The sequence below is a fragment of the Bicyclus anynana genome, chromosome 25 (assembly GCF_947172395.1).
Source record: "Bicyclus anynana chromosome 25, ilBicAnyn1.1, whole genome shotgun sequence".
NCBI classification, from domain to species: Eukaryota; Metazoa; Arthropoda; class Insecta; order Lepidoptera; family Nymphalidae; genus Bicyclus; species Bicyclus anynana.
Window position 1 is genome coordinate 2,205,323 of NC_069107.1, and position 24,003 is coordinate 2,229,325.

At 37.6% G+C, this 24,003-nt stretch overlaps 2 protein-coding genes across 12 annotated transcripts in view; one reads left to right on the top strand and one right to left on the bottom strand.

Moving 5' to 3' along the window:
- Nucleotides 1–17,585, top strand: part of LOC112056204 (filamin-A) — a 102,987-nt gene extending 85,402 nt beyond the window's left edge. For all 8 annotated transcript variants that reach the window (XM_052889391.1, XM_024096650.2, XM_024096628.2 and 5 more), the window contains 7 exons: nt 8,166–8,356; nt 11,787–11,942; nt 12,619–12,688; nt 13,078–13,196; nt 13,634–13,730; nt 14,004–14,210; nt 15,303–17,585. In XM_052889391.1, the coding sequence (XP_052745351.1) occupies nt 8,166–8,356; nt 11,787–11,942; nt 12,619–12,688; nt 13,078–13,196; nt 13,634–13,730; nt 14,004–14,210; nt 15,303–15,487 (1,025 nt within the window). In that variant the 3' untranslated portion in view covers nt 15,488–17,585. The remainder of the gene's footprint in view (nt 1–8,165; nt 8,357–11,786; nt 11,943–12,618; nt 12,689–13,077; nt 13,197–13,633; nt 13,731–14,003; nt 14,211–15,302) is intronic.
- Nucleotides 17,586–18,299: 714 nt separating this feature from the next.
- LOC112056645 (zinc finger protein rotund-like) overlaps nt 18,300–24,003 on the bottom strand; it is a 213,620-nt gene continuing 207,916 nt past the window's right edge. For all 4 annotated transcript variants that reach the window (XM_052889393.1, XM_052889394.1, XM_052889392.1 and 1 more), the window contains one exon: nt 18,300–23,535. In XM_052889393.1, the coding sequence (XP_052745353.1) occupies nt 22,522–23,535 (1,014 nt within the window). In that variant the 3' untranslated portion in view covers nt 18,300–22,521. The remainder of the gene's footprint in view (nt 23,536–24,003) is intronic.

Sequence of the window (24,003 nt, forward strand, 5' to 3'; positions counted from 1 at the left end):
GTAGAATCCGAAAGTGGTTTGGATTTTCATCCTCCTCCTAACAAGTTACCCCGCTTCCATTTTAGATTGCATCATCACTCACCATTAGGTGAGATTGTTGTCAAGGGCTAACTTGTAAAGAATAAAAAAAGCGGCTAAGCTTGTTAGGAGGAGGATTAAAATCCACACTTCTTTCAGTAAAATTAAAAAAAGCAAAATGTGTCTTTTCAAGTTGGCTCTAGAATCATTCCTGTTCTAGTCTTAAATACAGCCTGTCTTTCGCTAAGACGTGTATATCTAGATATGTCTGTCAGTCATTTATCGTCCTATTCATCTTTCATTCATATTCGGCTCACTGCTGAGCACGAGTGTCCTCTCAGAACGAGAGGATTTAGGCCAATAGTCCACTACGCTGGCCCAATGCGGATTGGCAGACTTCACACACGTAGAGAATTGAGAAAACTCTCAAGTATGCAGGTTTCCTCACGATGTTTTTCCTTCACAGTTTCAGACACGTGATATTTAATATCTTAAAATGCACATAACTGAAAAGTCGAACCAATCGAACGAATCAAAGGCAAAGGCTATATCCACTGGGCTATTAGGTCTCGTTATGATATAGTAATACAGAAGTAATGAACACAATTCAAATGCAGTTACCAATTACCGTCAGCTGGCGGTAAGTACAGTTTGAGCGCGAGGGAATTATATTAGATTTGCTAATTCTTACATTTGCATAGTACACATTAAGGGCTATAGAGTTTATTGCAACACACCGCGGTAATGGGCTTTTAAGTTGATTGAAACAAAACCATGGATAGTTTATTTGTGGATATCGTGGTACTGGGCTTAAACGTCTATGTCTCGGGTTTAGTCTCGTGGTACTGGGTTTAAACGTCTTCGTCTCGGGTTTAGTATCGTAGTATTGGGTTTAAACATCTTTGTCTCGGGTTTAGTCTCGTGGTACTGGGTTTAAGCGTCTTTATCTCGGATTTAGTTCGTGGTACTGGGTTTAAGCGTCTTTATCACGGGTTTAAGTCAGATATTGGCTTAATTTTATGTTAATAAAAACTATTATAGGGGTTCTAGTAGGTTTTCATAAAAATAAGTTAAAAATTAAAGTGGGTTTTTAAAATTAAATAATCATGAAACAGATAGCTTTGTCAAAAACTTAAATTTACGTAAAATACAGTTTTTATAGACCCTTATATTTTTATATAAATTATGATAAAATAACATTTTATTTATCTAATGTTAGTTATCCACTAAAGCCGTAAAGCGTTTTTCCATTTCTGTGATAAAGACATTAAAAACGAAAAAGTTCTATGCTTTTAAAATAAAACTTATCCAGTCGTAAATGTAATAAATCGTACCTTATAGGGAATAAATAGATTAGTTTAATCATTTATGCAGCACGTGACAATGTTTATATTATTAGTTTAATAGAAAAACAAATCAGTATTAATAAATCTCAACGCGTGTAATTTGTCATTTAATATTTATGATTTGTTTTTATTGACTTGTAATGTTCCGTTTTGCATTATTAGCCAAGCAGATCAGTCAGATCATTCGGTACTATATTCGAATATCGAGTCAGGCTTTTCCAAAAAAAAAAAAAATAGTAGAAGTTCCATGCCCGTGTAGAGTACTATGAACTATATGCTCAGGTCGTTATCCTTAATCATTAATAAGCTATATTCGGCTCACTGTTGAGCACGACTCTCCTCTCAGAATGAGAGTGGTTAGGTCTTAGATCACGATAATTAAGAAAGTTTTCGGATATGTAGGTTTCCGATGATTTGACGGTGTTTTTCATTCACCGTTTGTGACACGTGATATTTAATTTCTTAAAATGCATATAACTGAAAACTTGGAGCTGCATGCCCCGGACCGGATTCGAACCTAGACTCCTGAATCGAAGGCAGAGGTCATATCCACTGGGCTATCACGTTCTCTTAAACATTACTTTGCTACAAAGAGAGTTACGAGAGTATGAAAGTATGAGTATCTACGTGTACAGAGGGCCTAGTGGCAGTTTGATACCGTTACTATCGCGTAAACGTAAACGCGAATTTTTATGGAATTGAAACAGCGCACTCTAGTGGCACTACTGCACAACTGTTTCAATTCCATATAAATTCGCGTTTACGGTAACACGATAGTAACAGTATGAAATTATTGAAAACTCCCACTAGGCACACATGACCTATGTATAAATTCGTCATTGTTGATAACAGTTTCCCATTTGTTTTGTTCATTCCAATACAGACTAATACAGAAATTATAATTAGATAAAAGTTATATTAATTAAATCGGTGACTATTAATTGTGAACTTGCACAAAGGAATGCTTGTAATCGTGGCAACTCTTATAAAATAATTAATTTTAATTCATCATTATGAACCTGGAGCCGTGATTGCCCAGTGGATATGACCTCTGCCTCCGATTCCAGAGGGTGTGGGTTCGAATCCGGTCCGGGGTATGCACCTCTTAAGAGAATTATCTTAACTCTCTGCGTGTGTGAAGTCTGCCAATCCGCATTGGGCCAGCGTGGTGGACAATTGGCCTAACCCCTCTCATTCTGAGAGGAGACTCGAGCTCAGCAGTGAGCCGAATATGGGTTGATGACGACGATTATCAACCCATATTCGGCTCACTGTTGAGCACGAGTCTCCTCTCAAAATGAGGTTAGGCCTTAGTCAACCCGCTGGCTCAAAGGGGATTGGAAGACTGCACACACGTAGATTAATAAAATTCTCAGGTATGCAGGTTTCCTCACGATGTTTTTCTTCACCATTTGAGACACGTCATAAATAATTTCTTAAAATAGGTTTACAAAATTTTAATAAAACCTTTTGCAGTTCAAAATAAACATATTCGTGATTTAAATTAAACATAAATACACTTTCACATTAATTTATTAAATAAAAAGGTTTAAGATTATTAAAACTGAATCGATACGAATCGAATCACATCGGGGCAGTGGAATTTGCCCTTGTGCAAACTTTGGAAGCGTATAAATGAATGGGCAAAATGACCGGCCCTTTGACGGCGCGGTCGCGGCTTGCTTTTAAAAGTGTATCTTTTCTTTTCTTTTATTTCATAGAAATGATGAAGAAAGTTTTCTTTTTATGCTTTTATTTTGCGGCAGATTGATTGGTCTTTCATAGAAATGATGAAGAAAGTTTACTTTTTATGTTTTGGTTTGAAAGGAATTGAACATTTTTAACTACAAAATAACTGATGTACTGAAAGCGCATTTCTTTTTATTCTTTACAAGTTAGCCCTTTACTACAATCTCACTTGTTAACTGATGATGCAATCTAAAATGGAAGCAGGCTAACTTGATAGGAGGAGGATGAAAATCCACACACCTTTCGGTTTCTACACGACATCATACCGGAACGCTAAATCGCTTAGCGGTACGTTTTTGCCGGTAGGGTGGTAACTAGCCACGGCCAAAGTCTTCCACCAGCTAGATCTGGACTCTGGCTCTGTAACTGTCTGTTAATAATATCAGTCGATTATGCTGATAAATTATTGGATGTTAAACAATACATGGCTAACATTGAAAACAAACATTACGTCATTATTCATCATTATTATCATTACCAACCCCTATTCGGCTCACTGCTGAGCTTGAGTCTCCTCTCAGGATGAGAGGGGTTAGGCCAATAGTCCACCACGCTGGCCCAATGCGGATTGGCAGACTTCACACACGCATATAATTAAGAAAATTCTCCGGTATGCAGGTTTCCTCACGATGTTTTTCCTTCACCGTTTGTGACACGTGATATTTAATTTCTTAAAATGCACACAACTGAAAAGTTGGAGGTGCATGCCCCGAAATCGAACCCACACCCTCCGGAATCGGAGGCAGAGGTCATATCCACTGAGCCATCGCGGCTAAACATTACGTACCTATACTTAACAAAATATACACTACAAACAAAACACTCGAGTTATCGCAATTAAAATATCTAATAACGCAAAATTATAACAGTTCTTCTCAAAAACGAACAGGCAGCTTAAGTCATTATAAGTCAGGGGTAGCTCAGAAATTTCTAATTGCCGTACACTTATGAAGTATCCGAAAACAAAAAGGGGCCGCTTTCTTTGTCGGATTTGAGCGGGGTTTTTTATCCCTGACGAACACAATGGGCCGTGGACAAATTTAGCTTTTGATCCTGGATTCCTTGCCTCTGGTGTTTAGGAGTCATTTTAATTGACCGCCAGCCTCATGTCGTGGATGGGGAAAAAATGTTTGCGAGCCCTGCAGACGCGCTCGCGCTATGATGGAATGTTGTGTCTGAACTGGCGTTTTTTGCGAAACAGTTCTAATTTTTAAGTAGCACCAAACGACACTATGACGGTTACTTTGTTTAACCCATTTCGTTGATAGTGATAAGAAAAAATGTTTGCGAGCCCTGTAAAAGCGTTGCGCTGTGATAGAATGTTGTTAAATCGGACTATCTAATATTTAATTAGCATCCAATGATATTAGGACAGTTACTTTGTCAAAGGTTTACTTTGGGAGTAAGTTGGTGAATGCGTGACGCGAGCGTTACGAAAATTGTGATCGGGCGAGGCGAACGGATATTGAAAGGGAGATAGGTCAGTGAATATAAAAAGAAAAACAGCGGTTTGTATGTATACTGTAGGAGCAAGAGATAGAATTTATACTTCAGACGCGTGGTTTTAGCACCCTCGTATTTTTTATAATTTTTAAGGTTGGTTGATCCCTAAAGCATGTCTATTTCCAGCAGTGGTTATCCACTCCTCTTAATCCACGATAGATGGATGATAATAAATGTCATCTCACGCTTTCAAATACGCCGAAGTCAAAAATCAAAATCAAAATCAAAAATTCATTTATTTCAAGTAGGCTCAGTATACAAGCACTTTTGATACGTCAGTTAACTATTTGTAAACATTCTACCACCGGTTCGGAAGGAAGATTCTGCTGAGAAGAAACCGGCAAGAAACTCAACAGTTGCTCTTTTTTTAAAAAAAATCATACAATATCATAAATTGTAATTATAATATTATTATAATTACAATTTATGATAACATTACAATTTCTTGTAGTTTTACTTCCTGTGTGAAGGTGGAAGCTGATCCAACGGCCTCCAAGCAACTTTGTCATTAAGGAACTCATCGATGGTGTAGTAACCTCGACTAAGTAAATGTTTTTAACACATTGCTTAAAGCTATGCATTGGCAGGTCCATCACAGTCTTGGGGATCTTGTTATAGAAGAGTACACCCAAACCTACGAAAGATTTTTTTACTCTTTGGTCGATACAAACTTGCAGTTTTAATCTTCACTTATCGATTTTTATTGCAAAATTTTGTAAAACGTACAATGCTTTTTTTAGTTTAAACAAGAAAGAGGAAGCGGCCCGGGCATCGAACCTGTAACATGTCAATACTACTGCTTTGCATGAGGCCTACATCATTATTTGAGGGTTTGGCCCGGTTGTACCGCGGTTGATCAACGTTGATTTAAAAGATAATTTGTTTGCTAATGAATGCAATATTTTTGCAAATTATTTATCAAACGTTATAGAGTTTAGATTCTATGTAAAAATGTCACCCGGTGCTTACCTACTGGTGGATACCACATACCTTACCTTACCTTATCATCCGATAGACGTCCACTGCTGGACATAGACCTCTTGCATGGACCTCCAAGCACATCGGTATCGAGCTTCCAGCATCCAGCGGCTACCTGCAACCCACTTGATATCCTCGGTCCACCTAGATATCAAGCGACCAACACTGCGCTTTCCGGTGCAAAGTAGCTATTCCAGCACCTTAGGACCCCAACGTCCATCGGCTCTTTGAACTATGTGCCCCTTCAGCTTCGCGACTTGTTGAGCTATGTCGGTGACTTTGGTTCTTTTGCGAATCTCCTCATTTCTGATTCGATCACGCAAAGATACTTCTAGCATAGTTCGCTTCATCGCCCGCTGTGTGACTCGGAGCCTTTATAAGAGGCCCATGAACTCAAAATATACCACCTAAAATGTATTTCTAAGAAATGACCAATATTCTATTTAGTGTTTATTTGAATATCCCTTTTCCCGCAAAAAGACGTGAAGTACGCGTTAAAAGAACGGGTTAGAACAAAATAGGCCACAGAATCCTAAAGCTATTGAGTCTTGACAAATAAAATTAGACATAAATATAATATCTAAAACTAATCAAAGTTAAAAAAAAAACATTAAGAACTCGTGTCAAAAAGGACAGTGGCACCGGCCCAAACACTAGTTACATGTTACAAAAAAAAATACTACAAAAAGACACTGCAAACACACAAAAAGGATTTTTTGTCCAATCACCGAAAAACACGATCGAAAAAAGCTCTACAGATGTAAATAAATCTGCAACAATAATGCCCTCCACGAAGCACAATAGTTAATACAACCTGTATTAAGAAACCTGATTGCAATTGAGCCGGCAATCGCAATTCCTTTTAGATTTCATTCAAAATAGGAAGTTCTGTTTGCAACTTGTCTATACTAATATTATTTAGAGGTAAAGTTTGTGTTGTTATAGGGGGTAATCTCTGGATCTACTGAAAATTCCATTACCCCTAGAAAGCTCTATTATTTGTGAGTGTCATAGGCTATATTTTATCCCCGTATTCCCACAGGAAAGGGAACCACGTGGATGAAACCGCGAGGCGTCGGCTAGTCTATTTATTTCGGCTTTGTCTAAAATTATAATGATCCAATTTGTTGCTTTATATAGGGAATGTAGGTATATTATAATCATTTGTATTGAATGTGGTTTGTTTTTCCTTCAAAACTATTTATAGTTTGAATGAAAAACTATTGCCTTGTTAGGTATCCATGTTTAAGGAAGATTTTTAGCCTCACCCCTCTCATTCTAAGAGGAGACTTGAGCTCAGCAGTGAGCCGAATATGGGTTGATAACGACGATTTTTCTAAATCTGTGTCTATTAAGGTTTCGTATATCAGCGTGTTTCACGTAAAAATTTAAATGTTCGTCTCCAGGAAGAAATATCGCTGACATCGTTAGCCAGTTATTCAGATTGAGTGACGTCTTCTCCGGCTGTGGTTTTTTTCATGCAATTCAAATTGCGTTTTTGTCCCGTTTTTGTGCCCCGTTTTTTCCAATTTTGTCGGTTTTTTAGGGCCACCGCGCAAATTTATAGTTTGCATTTGTCGGCCGTCGGAGAAGGGTTGGGTTAGAAATTATTTGCGTGGTGCATCTGGCTGCTAATGTGCTCAGTAGAAGAATATTTTTAAGACATTCACACTTTTCAAAATCATAAATCAAAATCAAAATTAATTTATTGCAGGTTTGTGAAATACTAAACTTTTTTGTCTCTAAAGAAATCATGAGTAAAAATTATCAGAAATTAAGAGTAAGAATTATCAGAAATTATGAGTATAAAATTATTAAAAAAATATTATGGGTAAAAAAAATATCATTATAAGGTCGTAAATCTAGCCATATTTTCATTCTTTACAAGTTAGCTCTTCACTACAATCTCACCTGGTAATGGTAAGTGATGATGCAATCTAAGATGGAAGCGGGACAACTTGTTAGGAGTAGGATGAAATCTACATCCCTTTCGGTTTCTACACAACATCGTACCGGAATGCTAAATCGCTTGGCGGTACGTCATTGTCGGTAGGGTGGTAACTAGCCACGGCTGAAGCCTCCCAGCAGCCAGACTTGGACCAATTAAGAAAACCTCAATCGGACCAGCCGGGACCGAACCCAGAACCTCTGTCTTGTAAATCCACCGCGCATAAGACTGCGCCGGAGGCCGTCAAAAGCTTGTCATCCAAAAATCTTAATGTAACCTGAATTCGCAATAAATATATTTTGATTTGATTTGATTTACGCTTGCTAACCACATTAGAGCAACGAAGTGGGTAAGCTAAGGTCTAACCTCTCTTCTATAAAAAAGGAGATCTTATATTAGACAGCAAAAATATCTTGCTAATAGAAGATCTCCTTTCTTTTCTTTGCGAGCGCCGCACAATTATTTCGCCTCGCGAAAGATTGAGACGAGTACAAGAAGCTGACTGCCAACCTTCGCTAGTCGGAGAGGCACCCTAAGAAGAAGAAGAAAAATATCTTCTAATGATGCTCGTTTGGTTGTATTAAAGCGTTAAAAATCTCAAACCTTGTATAACTTGTCCTCAGGTGAATACCGCATCGGTCTGAAGTTCAACGAACAGCACATACCGGATTCCCCCTTCAAGGTGTACATCTCTCCCGCGGTGGGTGACGCCCACCTTCTGGAGGTGGCGCAGTTTCCAGACAACGCGCAGGTGGACAAGCCCACGCAGTTCTACATCCGGCTCAACGGCGCCAAGGGCAGCTTGGACGGCAGGGTGAGTAGGATTCCTTCAAGTGCACATCTCTACTGTGGTGGGTGATGCCCATCTTCTGGAGGTGGTGCAGTTTCCAGACAATGCGCAGGTGGACAAGCCCACGCAGTTCTACATCCGGCTCAACGGCGCCAAGGGCAGCTTGGACGGCAGGGTGAGTGGGATCCCTTCGAGTACACATCTCTACTGTGGTGGGTGATGCCCACCTGCTGGGGGTGGCGCAGTTTCCAGACAACAAGCAGGTGGACAAGCCCACGCAGTTCTACATCCGGCTCAACGGCGCTAAGGGCAGCTTGGACGGCAGGGTGAGTGGGATCCCTTCGAGTACACATCTCTACTGTGGTGGGTGACGCCCACCTGCTGGAGGTGGCGCAGTTTCCAGACAATGTGCAGGTGGACAAGCCCACGCAGTTCTACATCCGGCTCAACGGCGCCAAGGGCAGCTTAGACGGCAGGGTGAGTGGGATACCTTCAAGTGCACATCTCTACTGTGGTGGGTGACGCCCACCTTCTGGAGGTGGCGCAGTTTCCAGACAACAAGCCCACGCAGTTCTACATCCGGCTCAACGGCGCTAAGGGCAGCTTAGACAGCAGGGTGAGTGGGATACCTTCAAGGTGTACATTTCTCCCGCGGTGGGTGACGCCTACCTTCTGGAGGTGGCGCAGTTCTCGGACAACGTGCAGGTGGACAAGCCCACGTAGTTCTACATTTGGCTCGACGTCGCCAAGGGCAGCTTGGACAGCAGGGTGAATGGGAACCCCTGTTTTTCTGTAAAGGGGAAAATTTTCATGGACACCAGTGAGTAGTGTCGGCCATAATGCACCCCCATCGATATTCTCTTTTAACTCACGTTCTCTATTTCATCCTTATCCATGATCTTCATTAAAATTTCTAGAACGAAAGTCCATTTCTCACTACATTCCAGCATTACTGATAACGTCGTCTACTATCATCTATAGAGCCGTGCAGTTAAGTGCGTAGCACCTCTAACTTTTCAGTTGTGTACGTTTTAAGAAATTAAATATCATGTGTCTCAAAAGGTGAAGGAAAACATCGTGAGGAATCCAGAGAATTTTCTTAATTCTCGGCGTGTGTGAAGTCTGCCAATCTGCATTGGGCCAGCGTGGTGGACTATTGGCCTAACGCCTCTCATTCCGAGAGGAGTCTTAAGCTCAGCAGTGAGCCGAATATGGGTTGATAATGATGATGATGACTGTCAGAAAATTCTCCGAGCTCCTTCATTCTTCTCTTTCACCTCAAAACCGAGAACAGTGGAACATAATGTGTTGTGAATCATCGTTGAGGACTATCACGGCTAAATCGATCTAGATGAACTTTGGTAAATAAATGGCACCTGGGAGTTGAACATAGGTTTTTTTTAATATAACAAAATCCATGGTTCCTGTGGGATTTTTGACAAGCCGAATATCATGCGAACGGAGAAATGAGGAGATCCGCAGAAGAACCAGTCACCGACATAGCTCAACGAGTTGCGAAGCTCATGTGGCAATGGGCGGGTCACATAGTTCGAAGAACCGATGGACGTTGGGGTGCCAAAGTACTGGAATGGCGATCCTGCACTAGAAAGCGCAGTTTTGTTTGACCTCCCACCAGGTGGACTGACGACATCAAGCAAGTCGCAGGGATTCGCTGGATGCAGGTGGCTCAGTATCGTGATGTTTTGAAGTCCCTACAAAAGGCCTACGTCCTGCAGTGGACGTCCATCGGCTGATATGATGATGATGCGAACGGAGTCTTTTATATAATGACGAAGGTCTGACCATTATTGTACTGTACTGTAGCTATCTTTTTTTCTTCATTTATATGACTTCTGCGGATTCCCAAGCCTTCGTCATTTGCACAACCGTTGCGTATCCAGACAATATATTCGCCAATGAGGGGTCAGTTTGATTTATCGTGTGAACACGATACCCGTCCACTTGCCGCCATATTAAAGATTTATGATCGATGTAACCAGTTGGCATAATACCGACCGAAGTTATCGTTTTATAAGTTCGACTGCATTGTATTGTTATTTGTTGCTAGATGGAAATTGAAATTCAAAGTTTGAAACTTAAAGGAAAAAGTAATCTAAAAGACTATAACATTGTATGCTCCTCTGTTATCTTTGGTTGGCTCCGAGTTCCTAGCACTAATGTATCTATACACTATATGTTAAAATATAGTCATATACATCAGCACATTCAAAATGCATTTTAATTATATTTGCATAAAATTTTGTCCGTAAAATATTATTTTTTAAGAAAATACGAGTAACTTTACAATAAACAAGTTTTAGCAGACTCAGAAGTGGATTACAAAAATAAGAAAACCAATTTCGAAAAAAGGTTTCACAACATTTGTCAGGACAACTTAATTAAGAAATCAAACTGTAACAAAATAAGACCCTAATATGGCAGAGAATGACTTTGAATGGAGTCACGAACTTGTGAAAGTTGTGTATAGGGTTAAGGACGTCCTTGACAGTTAACTTACACTCCCTTTTTTCGCTCAAGTCACTCTCCCTGCCTATCCCAATTAATCCATAAAGAATTACACAACAAGAAATGTGGACGGATCGAACGCCACGAGCATACTAAAGACTGCACGACGAGTATTTTATATCGCTAGTCATTACCGCCAACCGATCGCTACCCCTCTCTAACTCCCTACTCTTTACGAAAACAAGTCGCGCCACAAGCCAACACGAGATCGAGCGACGTCATATCCGTCTCAGAGTACTATTTCCTACACAAGCATAAGTTCGAAAGTCAGTCCCTACATTCCAAGTGTAGTCTTACACACACTTAAGTTATTTCTTTGGAAAAAATGTAATAAAACGGGCTGACCGCACGTGACCGCCCCCCATAAATCAGGGGCTGTTTAATATTTTATAACCCGCGATGAATACTGGGCGAAGTTTGGGACGCGTTATAAAAATTAATATGGCAACAGTTGTACTGTCGGGATTGTAGGGATGCTATGGTGGCGGCCATTTTTTGTTTCTACTTACTTAAATATTAACTGTCTTGTTAGTCCAGTGGTGTGGATTCTGATCACGGGGTCGTGGGTTCGAGCTGTTTTTTTGTAACAAATTATGCGTAAAAAATCTTTGGGATTCTGCATCCTCGTGCCATATTTTTATCAACTTCTGGTAATGAGCTTAAGTAGACAAATTATCATCCTAAGCCGGCCAACCCACATTGTGGCAGCATGGTGGGTGTAAGCTCCATATCCTCCCTGTATTGGACTGTTCGAATAGTATTTATATATTGCACATAATTTCCTATCAGAAGGCTCAAAGTCACTCAGCGGGAGATTGAGCGAGCTATGCTTGGAGTTTCTCTGTTGTATTGTTTGTTTCAATATTACTTTGATGAATTAGATGATAATGATGAAAGAAACATTTAAATGTTTGAATATTTGTTACAGATAGTATCACCATCCGGCAAGACGGACGACTGCTTCATCCAGAACATCGACGGGGACCAGTACAGCATCAGGTTCATGCCGCGAGAGAACGGCGTCCACAACATCAACGTCAAGTTCAATGGTGTCCATATTCCTGCCTCGCCATTGAGGATTAAGGTTAACATTATTACCATTTAATGTATTTATATACCAGGGGAGTAGTTGAGTGGGAGCAAGGGGGTACTCCCCTATTCGGCATACGAAGGGGGAGGAGGGCTGGCACCACGATTTTGTCAATTGAAAAAAAAAAAAACTAGCACGCCACATAAAAATCTGGTTTGTTGCTGTAGTCATGTCATAACCCCCAATGACAGTCGAAACAAAGGTCCTCATCAAATTAATAAAGCCCAATCACAAGATAGCTACTGTACAGTGTACACCTCACAAGCTGTTTTGCCTGTCGGGGCTCTTACGATTTTTTAAAGTTCCCCTCGATTCTCCAGGATCCCATCATCAGATCCTGACATATACCCTTTCAAACAAAAAAAGAATTATTCAAATCGGTCCAGGCGTCATCGAGTAATCATGTAACACACATACAAAAAAAAACATTGACTCGAATTAAGAACCTTTTTTAGAAGTCGGTTAAAAAGTAATCCTCAAAATAGAGGAAGGGGGAATTTTCAGTTAGTCCAGGGCGAGATGAAGATAGCTGATAGCTTTTTAAATGATAGCTTTTAGTTAGCTTCATTTTACAGTGAAAAGCTGGATGCATATACCTCGGAACCATGTCTAGCAGTGGACGTCCATCGGCTGACATTGATGATAGTGATAACATTTTGTTTCTTTGCAGGTAGGAAAGGACGATGCTGATCCTGCCGCTGTGCACGCCCATGGACCTGGACTTGGGGCTGTTAAAACTGGTGAGCATTAAATGTCCTTTAAAGAAGGCATCTTAATACTTGGACCTTGTTTACGAGATTATCGCCATGTGGAATGTTGGTGGCAACTATTGTTCCGATAGACGTTTCAGTCAATGGTCTTACAGCTAAAACAACCGACCAAGACCTTAAGAAGCTTTTGCTTAACTGCTGGATCAAGGGTCGGATACAAAAGGCAGTGATTCTCGAGACAGCGCGTATTGTGGGGAGGTTCTTCACGCTGCAGCCCTGACCACAGGTTGTTTGGGCACTCACAGAAAGGTGTTTTTGAACTTCTTATAGGAGGTTATTCTGTCGAACGTCCCCAAACGTTTATTTGTGTGTTTTTTTAGGAATACCTATGCATTAAACATTGACTCAAATTGTTGCAGGCGCTAAAACTGACTTGATCATCAACACTTGCAATGCCGGAGCTGGTATTCTGGCGGTGACCATGGATGGGCCGTCGAGGGTATCCATGGACTGTACGGAAGTTGAAGAAGGTTACAAGGTTAGCGATGATAATGACACAAATATTACTAGCGGACTCCCGTGACTTCGTCTGCTTTTAGACCACCTTAATCCAGCCCTATCGCAATATCCGCTCATAGCGGATATCTACTAACTATAAACTTCCTCCCTGCCAACTTTTATCTTTGTACATGAAGCGGTTTTCGAGATTTCGTGATGCCTTGGAAAAGAAATGATCTTTCGCATTTATATATTAGGATTCCATTAGTTACCTAGGATTATTAAAGAAAATATAAAGAATTCTGTTAAAACCCTTAGCTCATCTGTCAGGAATCAAGTCAGGAAGAAAGGTCATCAGATCTGTTATCAGACATTTTACGTCAGTGTATTAATATAGACTTATTTTTTTACACCTATGTACTAGGTACTTTTTACCCTTTTTTTTAGTCTTTTTATATCTAATTCTGTAATTTTTAGGTCCGCTACACGCCTCTTGCTCCGGGCTTCTACTACATGAGCGTTAAATACAACGGTGGTCACATCGTGGGTTCGCCTTTCAAGATCGAAGCTACTGGTAAACAAATATTCCTTCTTTTTTACTTTCACAGGTTTTATTTATTCGATTTTTAATCAATTTTTAATTTTGATATTGGTAACAAATGTTCCACTACTAAATGTTTTTCCACTTTCACTGCCTATAAGTTTTTAATTTTAGCTTTAGTACTGGTCAAATGAAAAATTCTTTTTATCTATATTATTTCCACTACTGGCGTGTTTTTTTAAATCAAAATAGCTTCACAATTTCACAGCTTTTGATTATAAGTTCCATATACCATTTTAATTTTAGGTCCAAATCTCGCTGAAATTGGAGCTCAAGAGACATCATCAGTTACAGTAGAGACTGTACAAAAGGTATCCAAAGCAGCAGCAAAGCAAGGCCCGGCGTTGCCTGTGTTCAAGTCTGATGCTACTAAGGTGACCAGCAAGGGGATGGGGCTGAAGAAGGCGTATCTGAACAAACACAACCAGTTCACGGTGCACGCGGGTGATGCTGGTGAGTAGGGGATGCTATTTTAATTTTAAACAGGATCAGGTCTTTAGGTCAGGACGCTTATGAGTATTATCATATTATATGCAATATATATTGTCTCAGTAGATATGTTTGTTATTGCACCTTATTCATCATCATCATCATCATATCAGCCGATGGACGTCCACTGCAGGACATAGGCCTTTTGTAGGGACTTCCAAACATCACGATACTGAGCCGCCTGCATCCAGCGAATCCCTGCGACTCGCTTGATGTCGTCAGTCCACCTGGTGGGGGGTCGGCCAACACTGCGCTTACTAGTGCGGGGTCGCCATTCCAGCACCTTGGGACCCCAACGTCCATCGGCTCTTCGAACTATGTGCCCCGCCCATTGCCACTTCAGCTTCGCAACTCGTTGAGCTATGTCGGTGACTTTGGTTCTTCTGCGGATCTCCTCATTTCTGATTCGATCACGCAGAGATACTCCTAACATAGCTCGTTCCATCGCCCGCTGTGTGACTCTGAGCCTTCTTATGAGGCCCATAGTTAGCGACCAAGTCTCGGAACACACCTTATTACCACGCACCTTATTAATGTGTGTTTATTTTATAATTGAATGGACATAATCATATAAAACTTCCAGTTAGAGGAACTGTTATAACAGACATTTTCTAGGCAAGCAAATATCTTAGACTTCATAGCTATCCAAACCCTTTGCTGGCATGAGCATAAAAAATATTTTCATCTCCAAATTGCCCATTATCAAGAATCTTTACAATACCCTCAATAATATTTTTTATTGAGAAATATTACAGAAACAAACTTATCCCTAGAGCTATAAAAATCATGCCCACGTGGAATGGTGTAAATATATTGGCCGGAAAGTAGCCGCAGTGAGATAATTCAGAGACATCTTTGGCACTGCAATTCCATGGTCCAAAGATCTCCATGGTATAAGGAACAAATAATATGCTCTCAGTCAGAGAGGCATTTTTGTGTCTTATTTCTGTCTCCCTGATATGATCCGGAGTCAATGTGACAACGCCAGTAGTAGTTATAGGGCGGCTATTTTATAGAGAACCAGGGAACCACAAAGTAATTCATCTTATTAAACAGGTAACAACATCCTCTACGTCGGCATCTACGGTCCTAAAGGCCCGTGTGACGAAGTCCAGCTGAAACACAAGGGCAAGAACAACTACGAGTGTTGGTATGTCATCAGGGACAGAGGAGAGTACATCGTCATCGTCAAATGGGGCGATGATCATATCCCTGGCTCCCCGTACAAGGTCGAAGTTTAAATCAGAAACAGAATTGCTACCAGCGTATGCATACTCCGAATTTTTATTTTAAACCTATAAATGCTTTTTAGAAAATTTTACATTTGATTATCAACAAGCAATAAGTTAAGGAAGTGAGATGGTCTTTTGGTTTTCTTTTTATAATTTTTTACTTTACTTTGTTCTCTGCACTTAATTATGTTTTCTGATAATACTGCAAGCAGTTAGTAATTACTTTAGAATTTCCGTCGTTAATAATCTTAAAAGAAATAGAAGTTTTATTGTACTGTTTAAGTACGTTACATCCAAAATTATGTTTATATTATTATTAAACTTTTATTCGCATTTAGATTCTACGTATTAAAGGTGCGTAAAATCAACTTCTTGCCTTATTTAAAAGGTGTTTTTTAGCTGTTGATCATTTATGTTTTGTTTATATTTGATCATTTTTGGTCTAAAATAAAAATCGTAGTACAGAATATTTCTTGGCAAAAATTGTGTGTTTTTTATAAAAGTATTTTTGTATTTCAAATGTATGGAAAGCTCTTTGTTTATCAAGATTAGGTTATCTAAATTAATCTACATACGCTGCATTCGAATGACATATATGTGTTTTAGGATTTCGTGAATATTTTATTAGATTGTCTATAATTTCGTTTCTGTTTGTCTACTTTTAAGTGATCTCTTGCCGGTCTGTATTGCTATTCATTCTTGCACCTTCCAAACAAAATATCACAATTATGCCCCTTTCGGCAACTATGTGCGTTACATCAACATGCGTCTTGGTCATAACAAATTCATCCCACATTAGTCTTAGCAAAAATATTATATACTTACTAGTTATTTAGATTAAAATGAATGAAATATTCACAATTGCTTACTAGGCAAGATGCCTATACCAGTTTAGGATCGCCATCAACTCTTTAGATATCTGGTGCTGGATCAGATCAGTTCAGAAAATAATCTGCTGCTGTTTGTAGCTGAAAATATTTATAACAATGTACTTAGTATGTAATTTATCAATGGCTGTATTAATGACCTGGAGAACCATTCCAAATTAATTACTTAAAAACTTAAAAATCTTATTGTGTTCTCCTATATTTTAACAGTTAGTTAGGTATATCTGGTTGTTTATGGTAAGTTTGGTAGGTGCAATTTTGATTGTAATATTTTCAAAATCAAATACCAAATGTTTTGTTGTTCCCTTGTTGTCATTATTTATGTGATTTTTTTCCGTTTTGGAAAACTGTTACTTAATTATCTAGTCGTATTGTGCCAGTGTTTTGATTTTGTTTATCATAGACTGAAGGACAAAGGTGGTGGTTTTAAATTTTAAAGGCGATGTAACTCGCACTCTATGCGAGACCTACTTTCTTCTTTGGTCTCTTATTCTGCAATTTGTTTACCACCATTTTTTTCCTTCATATATGATTTGTTTATATGATTCTCGTTTAGTTTTTAGGGCGACTAAATGACAATACATATAAAGTATTATGTGAAATATTCCCTATTATATTTTAAGTCGTGAGATGAAGTTTGTCAATCGAAAAAAAATTCAGCGAATTCACTTTTTTTATTATTTTATGTGTCTGTTTGTTAAAATTCTTCTGCATCTTTTTCTTAAAATATGTCATTGAAGAATTTTTAAAATTCGCTAAATATTTTTGGATTTGGTTAAACCGCAGTAACTATTCTAATTGATTCATTTACGTAAAAGTAAATTGAGCAGAAATTTCATTTTCTCAATAAAATGTCAGAAGCCGTTTTATGAACCGTAAGTAAAATTTTTAATTCAAAGATATACGTAAGTTTTAAAGAATAGTTGCAGCGGAGTTACCTGAAGGTGGATCATTGACAATAGATTCTTTTATGTCCTTTTTTAATACTACTAACTCTTTCCTGAATAATCTATCTCTCTGATTTGCCTTCTAGATACGAATTTCATCTCACTATGTTTTATCTTTAGGTATATCTTGCTTTCTAATTTTGAATGGTTTGTGTTTGTATGAATTTTACCTACGTAGGTAGAACAATCCCTTTATTATTGTAAATACCTATTTTAAGTACCTTATTTTAATAATTTGCGACTGTTTACTAAATAAAGGAGAAAAGTTCAAGACCGATTTTTTATTTTCAAAACTTAGCTATGATTAAACACATTTGAAATAATTCGATGGCTATAATGATTAACTCAGTGATAATTATTAGCTCACTGATTTCCAATAAAGGTTAGGTCACTTAAATGACTGGTGAATGTAGCCTAGTACATATTGTGAGCTGTGATAGTCCAATGGATATGACCTCTGCCTCCGGTTCCGGAGGGTGCGGGTTCGAATCCGGTCGGGGGCATGCACCTCCAACTTTTTCAGTGATATTTAACTTCTTAAAATGCACACAATTTTAAGAAATTAAATATCACGTGTCTCAAAACGGTGAAAGAAAAACATCCTGAGGAAACCTGCATACCAGAGAGTTTTCATAATTCTCTGCGTGTGTTAAGTCTGCCAATCCGTATTAGGCCAGCGTGATGGACTATTGGCCTAACCCCTCACGTTCTGAGAGAAGACTCGAGCTCAGCAGTGAGCCGAATATGGGTTGATAAAGATGATGATGACACAATTGTGCTTCAGAGTAGTACATGTGCAGGGATGTATAATATCGTAGATATTGTTCGCAACAAAGTGTGCTGCAAGGTGATCTGTTATAGCCGGTGGTTTTTATTCTCCACTAATAAATTATATTATATTCAATAATTAAATAAAATAATTATAATTTAATTATTTCTCTACTTTTTCTGGGGATAGTAAGGGGTTTGATAAATAAAATAAATATGGATCTTGGCATAGTTGTAATTAATTTTTAATCAATTTTAAGTAACAAAAAAGATACCGTCCACTTTTGCTCTAAAATCTTAAAACGGGAACGCTACTCGAGGCGAAAACTATCCGTAAAACGAAAAAAAAGTTACTTACAAAAATATCGTATTTAATCATACAAATAAGTTTACACTTAACTAACTAAAAAAAATCATTACAATATCACATTTCTACTTAAAATAGAGAGATATTGGCGACCTTTTAAATCCCTTACAACCGAAGTTCAGCTGGTCGCACATCTATCAGCCGACCGGACCGCACGCAACGACAATGTAGCGAATGCCAAAACAACCTGCGTTTTGTTAATCACTCCATAGTGTAGTGAAAATCACCATAAATGCGTAAACAAAACTAACTTTTATGTATTAACATAAATTAATTCACACGAATTCCAACAAAGGCCCAAATTATGGGTTTTAAATATTGAAGCTCTTAGATAGAGATATTTTGTTTTGAAAAAAATGCAACTTAGTAAATGTTAGATTAAAGTCACTGTTTTGTATAAGTATTCAGTGCTTCAATTAAAATAATTAATAAGCAGATAACGAAAGTTTTTCAACATTTTTGATTTTCATATTGAACACAAGCGTTTCAATGTACGGTATAGACTATGTTAAGACTTTTATGTCAATACATTGTTTGACTTTAATATCGTAAAACAGTCTTCCCTTCTTCGGAATCCCCGTGATTGTTAAATACTAAGGCGGAAACTTGATAGATGTGAGATCAGCATTAAAAAAAATTTGGATAAATTCTTGGCTCAATGTCATCTATCTACATTGCGTATAAGCACTATAACAAATTCGGAAGAGATATAATATTGCATTACAATACAATAATAATAATTAATAAAAAAACAATAATTTGTACAAGAACTTAATATTAGCATTTGGCTAACTTTGTGACAAATGGACAAACGGCATTACACTAGACTTTGAGCAAGCGAACTGTTTGTTTAGTGTAAATTAATTTTTTTTAAATTATGTTATTAGTACACAAAAACTTCAGCCAAAAATCACCTTTATAAATATTTTTTTTTAAACGATGTAACACTGTAATTTGATTATTATAATTACACATAATTTTAGTGTATGATTTTTGACATGAAAGTTTTTTGAAGAAACATGAAGAAAAACGTGGATGTTACAATTTTAATCAGAGAAAAATATTTCTAATGAATAATAATGGAATAGATAATTGTAATAATAATGAAAAAGAACTTAAGACTTTAATTCAAAATGTAAAATTTAATACAAATCCCAAAAAAAAAATTCCAAAAAAAACCCAAAAAAAAATTTTTTTTAAGGATTTTTAGGAAATTAATTTTGCACTGTATTAACACTCTGAAAAAACAGTCCACTTGCTCTTAGACCACTAGTCCCCAAGGGACTTAGTCCTGATCACAAATAACCACAACCTAAAAATTCATAACCTAATAAAAAAAAAGATCAATAGCAAATCAACTTTTTAGACGAAAGATTTTCGAAAAATACACCTCTCCCCATACTCCGCCTCCTATCACATTTTTGTAAAATATTACATAATACCTATTATGCAATTTTTCGAAAGAAAACAAATTCAACAATATTTTCGTATACTTCAAAAATTATACTAATTCATTTATTTTCGGTCTAATATCAACTTTTAGTGATGTGAAAGTGCATGCCATTTTCAAAATCGATGATTTTTTATTGTGAACTGTGTATTGTGACTGTGAGTGGAGTTTTATTTGTTATACAATCTTTGTCAGGACAAACAATATATTGTAAAATATAAAATAAACCTTACTGTATCCGTCGTTAGGCTCTAACAATAGTTATTCATAAATATTTTTTAATAAACGACGATTTAATCTGACGTAATATATTTGTCCCTTGTCTAACATAACTTGAGTAAAAGAAAATATTACATTTCATTTAATTCTCAACGTTGAACGGTATTTAGAAAAACTTTATGCAAAAGCTTTAAACGCACAACAACGTTTTAAGGCGTAAAACAACAGTACCGTCCACAAAGGGCAGCCTACAAATTAGGTTGTCAATATGATTAAGACGTATTAGATATAGTTTAATGGATGGACAAGATACCAGTGTTACGTTGACTCTTGTATATTTTGATCGACCGATAAAAGATTGTGTAGGGCAGGTATAATCATTTTATGTTCGTGTGAAGTGCATGTCGAAAAAAATCTGTGACAAAAATCCATTTACACCATGTATACAGTAAAAGTTTATATTAGACCCTTTGGAATCATTAGACAATTGATTTTTAAAACATAATATCAAAAATGGAAGAACGTTGCAATTTTGAGACAGTAAAATGTGAAAGTATATAATAAATGTGATGCAATTATATTGCTAAGTAAACCCTCCAATAAATAATACGATCAAGTGATGTCCTTTCCAACCAATTGTCTAATTTTCATTATCGATAAAATTTGACAATGAAAAAATATCAACTGTTAAGTACAATCCACAACTTGACGCAGGTTGACTATTGCCAACAATTTACACGTGAGTGTCACGAAATTTTAATTAAATTTTAGTGTCACCGCGACGTATCTGCGATGTATCCATTACCAAATGACATCTTACGTCTAATATAATTGAGCATAAGCATTTTAGACTTAAAAGAAAAAAAATATTTTCAATAAATTTCAATGTTTCTCAAAAAACGTGTATCAGTATTTACAAAATATTTACAAAAGTGCGTTTTCATCGATATCGATAGATGAGAAAAAGCGATTTTGGCCACCCGTCGATATTTTTACATTACATAAAACGTATTGTACAAGTACAAATAGAAAATGTATTCAGCCTTCAAGATTGACGTATATTTAAATGTTCAAATAAATACAAAAGGATACAATTAAAAGATAATTAAGTAGTAGCTAATTAGGCTGATTTTTTAATTAGAATTAATCTGCATACGGTAAAATAAACATAATAGTTTGTTTAAATTTATCATATCAACAAATTACAATACAACCTTTAATATTAACATCGAAATTATTTATATAATACGACAAATAACACCCTGACTTTTGTCAATAGTCAATCATTTTACATTCAATAATATACCAAATTACCAATAATGTACAAATCTGAAGGAAGACCACATTTTCTAATCCGTTAACTAAGGGTCGTAGAATAATAGACAATGAAAAGTAAAGCTAAATAAGATTTTAATCGATCTAAGTAGGAACTGAGTGCAAATGTGATGGTTTAAGAGATCTGTCATGTTTAGTACTTCTTAACGTATACGATAAAAATGCAACAGACAATAGAAAAATCAAATCAAAAGAAAAATTTTATATTCTATCGATATTGTAACTCATGGATCAATCAGGAACTCTGTTTTATTATATCAATCAACACATAATATATTGCATATTTCAGGTTTTAAAACAATATTATATTCATTATGGTTGGTACGTCATTGAAACTATTATTTCTATTAAATGTGTCTTTTAAATCATTATAATATCCTTTTTACAATTAATAATTTATTAATATTTATTATTATTTGCAGAGTTAAAAATGTGATAAAATTTACAGAAAAATTAAATGACGTATAGAGGAGTATTATTATGCCTAGAAATGCCTGTAAAGCTTTTGATTATTATGCATTTGTATTATAATTTTTCTCATAAATTTCCGGAGCGAACTTCTGATTTTATTGTTTTGTCATTCCATTTTAAAGATTAGTCTTCTTAAAGGCCGCAGTGAAACATATTTTCAAAATGTAAATATATACAATAAAAGTAATTGATTACAAATCAATAATTTAGTAAAATAAGATTAATTTAGAAATTAATTACATTCTGCTATCGGCGATAACTGAGCTTTAATGAAAACTAATCTATAAGCGATAAATTCAAAACATAATATCCTCACAACACCTGAAATCACATTTCATACCCAATATATTTGTTTACATATCTACTCACAAAATTCAGAATTTTTATACAGAATATCGATATAAGTCTAAAAACTTGAATTTCGCATCACTAAATGATAAACGAATTTAGTATTTCATACATATATATTTAATACCACCGAAATCTGTCTTGGAGAGCGAGATTCTAAATTTTAATAATTTTCGTTACTTTTTCTTTATAGACTAATAATACCATCATAAGTTCTAAAGTAAGTGCACCTACAGGAAACGGCAAGGGGGTTACTGCTTGTCTTTGTGAGAGAGGGAATGGGGGAGGATGTGCTCGGCAGGCAACAGGGCGGACGGCTGGTGCGCGTAGTTCCGGATTTGGTGGAGCGATATCAGCTGATTGGGGAAGGAGTTAGGCTGCTGCTTCCCTTGCTGGAAGTGCAACGGGTCGTAGAGATACGGCCGCGTGGGCAGAGCGCTGTGATGCGAGAGACCGTTGAGATGAGGCGCCATGGAGTTTATCGGCGTGAAAGCGGAATTCGCAGCCGACGACACCGGCGGCTGGATGCGGTCTTCCTGACTCTCGTGTTGAGCGAACAGCGCCCTTTGCTGCTGCAGTTGATGCTCATGGTGATCGTCGCTCTCCCTCTGCTGATGATACCCGCCTTCATCAGACATGTGCGCGGCGGAATCCGGACTAACTTTAGGCCAATATGGGTGATCCGCGAAAGGGGCCGCAGTGGGCGCGGCTGCTCCTAAGGACCTGTTGAGCCCGCTCAGTCCTAACGCGGAGATCGGCGGCCTCTTGTCAGCTCTTTCAGCGTGTTTGTTCATGTGTTTACTTAAGTACGTCTCCTGGGTGTAACTCTTGCCGCAGTACTGGCAGATGTGGGTCTTCAAATGCTTGGATTCTTTGTGTTTCGGAATGTGTTCGAGGAGGTCTTTCTCGTGCGTGAAGCATTTGTAGCAGGAGTTGCATTTGAAGGGTTTGTCGGTCTGGTGGCAGCGGCTGTGGCTCTGCAAGTTGGACAGCTGGGAGAACGCTTTGGTGCACCCTATCTGGGTGCATCGATAGGGTTTGTCACCCGTGTGGGTGCGGATGTGCTGCTGCAGGTGAGACAGTTGGGTGAACTTGCGCTGGCAGATCTCGCAGCGGTACGGTTTGATGCCGAGGTGGATGCGCGAATGCTGCGCTAGGTATGAGGAGTTGGCGAAGGCCTTCGGGCACTGGGTGCAGCGGTAGGGCTTCGCTTCGCGCAGGTGGATCTGCGTGTGCAGCTGGAGGTCCGCTTTGGAGCCGAACACCTGGAAAGATGGAAAATATAAACGTTAATAATTTTATTCATATAGTTTGTATCTAGTAATAATTGACAGACCAAGTAGGTGGTCCCACTGATGGTAAGAGGAAAATCATCATTGGATGGGTTACAGTAATTACTGGTCTTACTTAAAACAAACTTAATAGACTAATATGCTTAGAAAGTCGTCGTATAGTTAGTAGCTATATGCTTTTCTTTTATCTTATAATCGGAGTAATGCACATAGCTCGTCGTATAATCAAAGTAAAATCATAATAATTTGGGTATGTTGCTTAATTTTGATAAATTAAGTAAATTTTATAGCACATAGTGAAGTGGATAACTTGTCATATAATACATATCACAACATATAGATAAATTGAAGTACATAGTTCATGGTATAAATAGTACATAGTTCATGGTATACATAGTTCATGGTATAAATGAAATGCATTATATCATCATCGTAAACAGC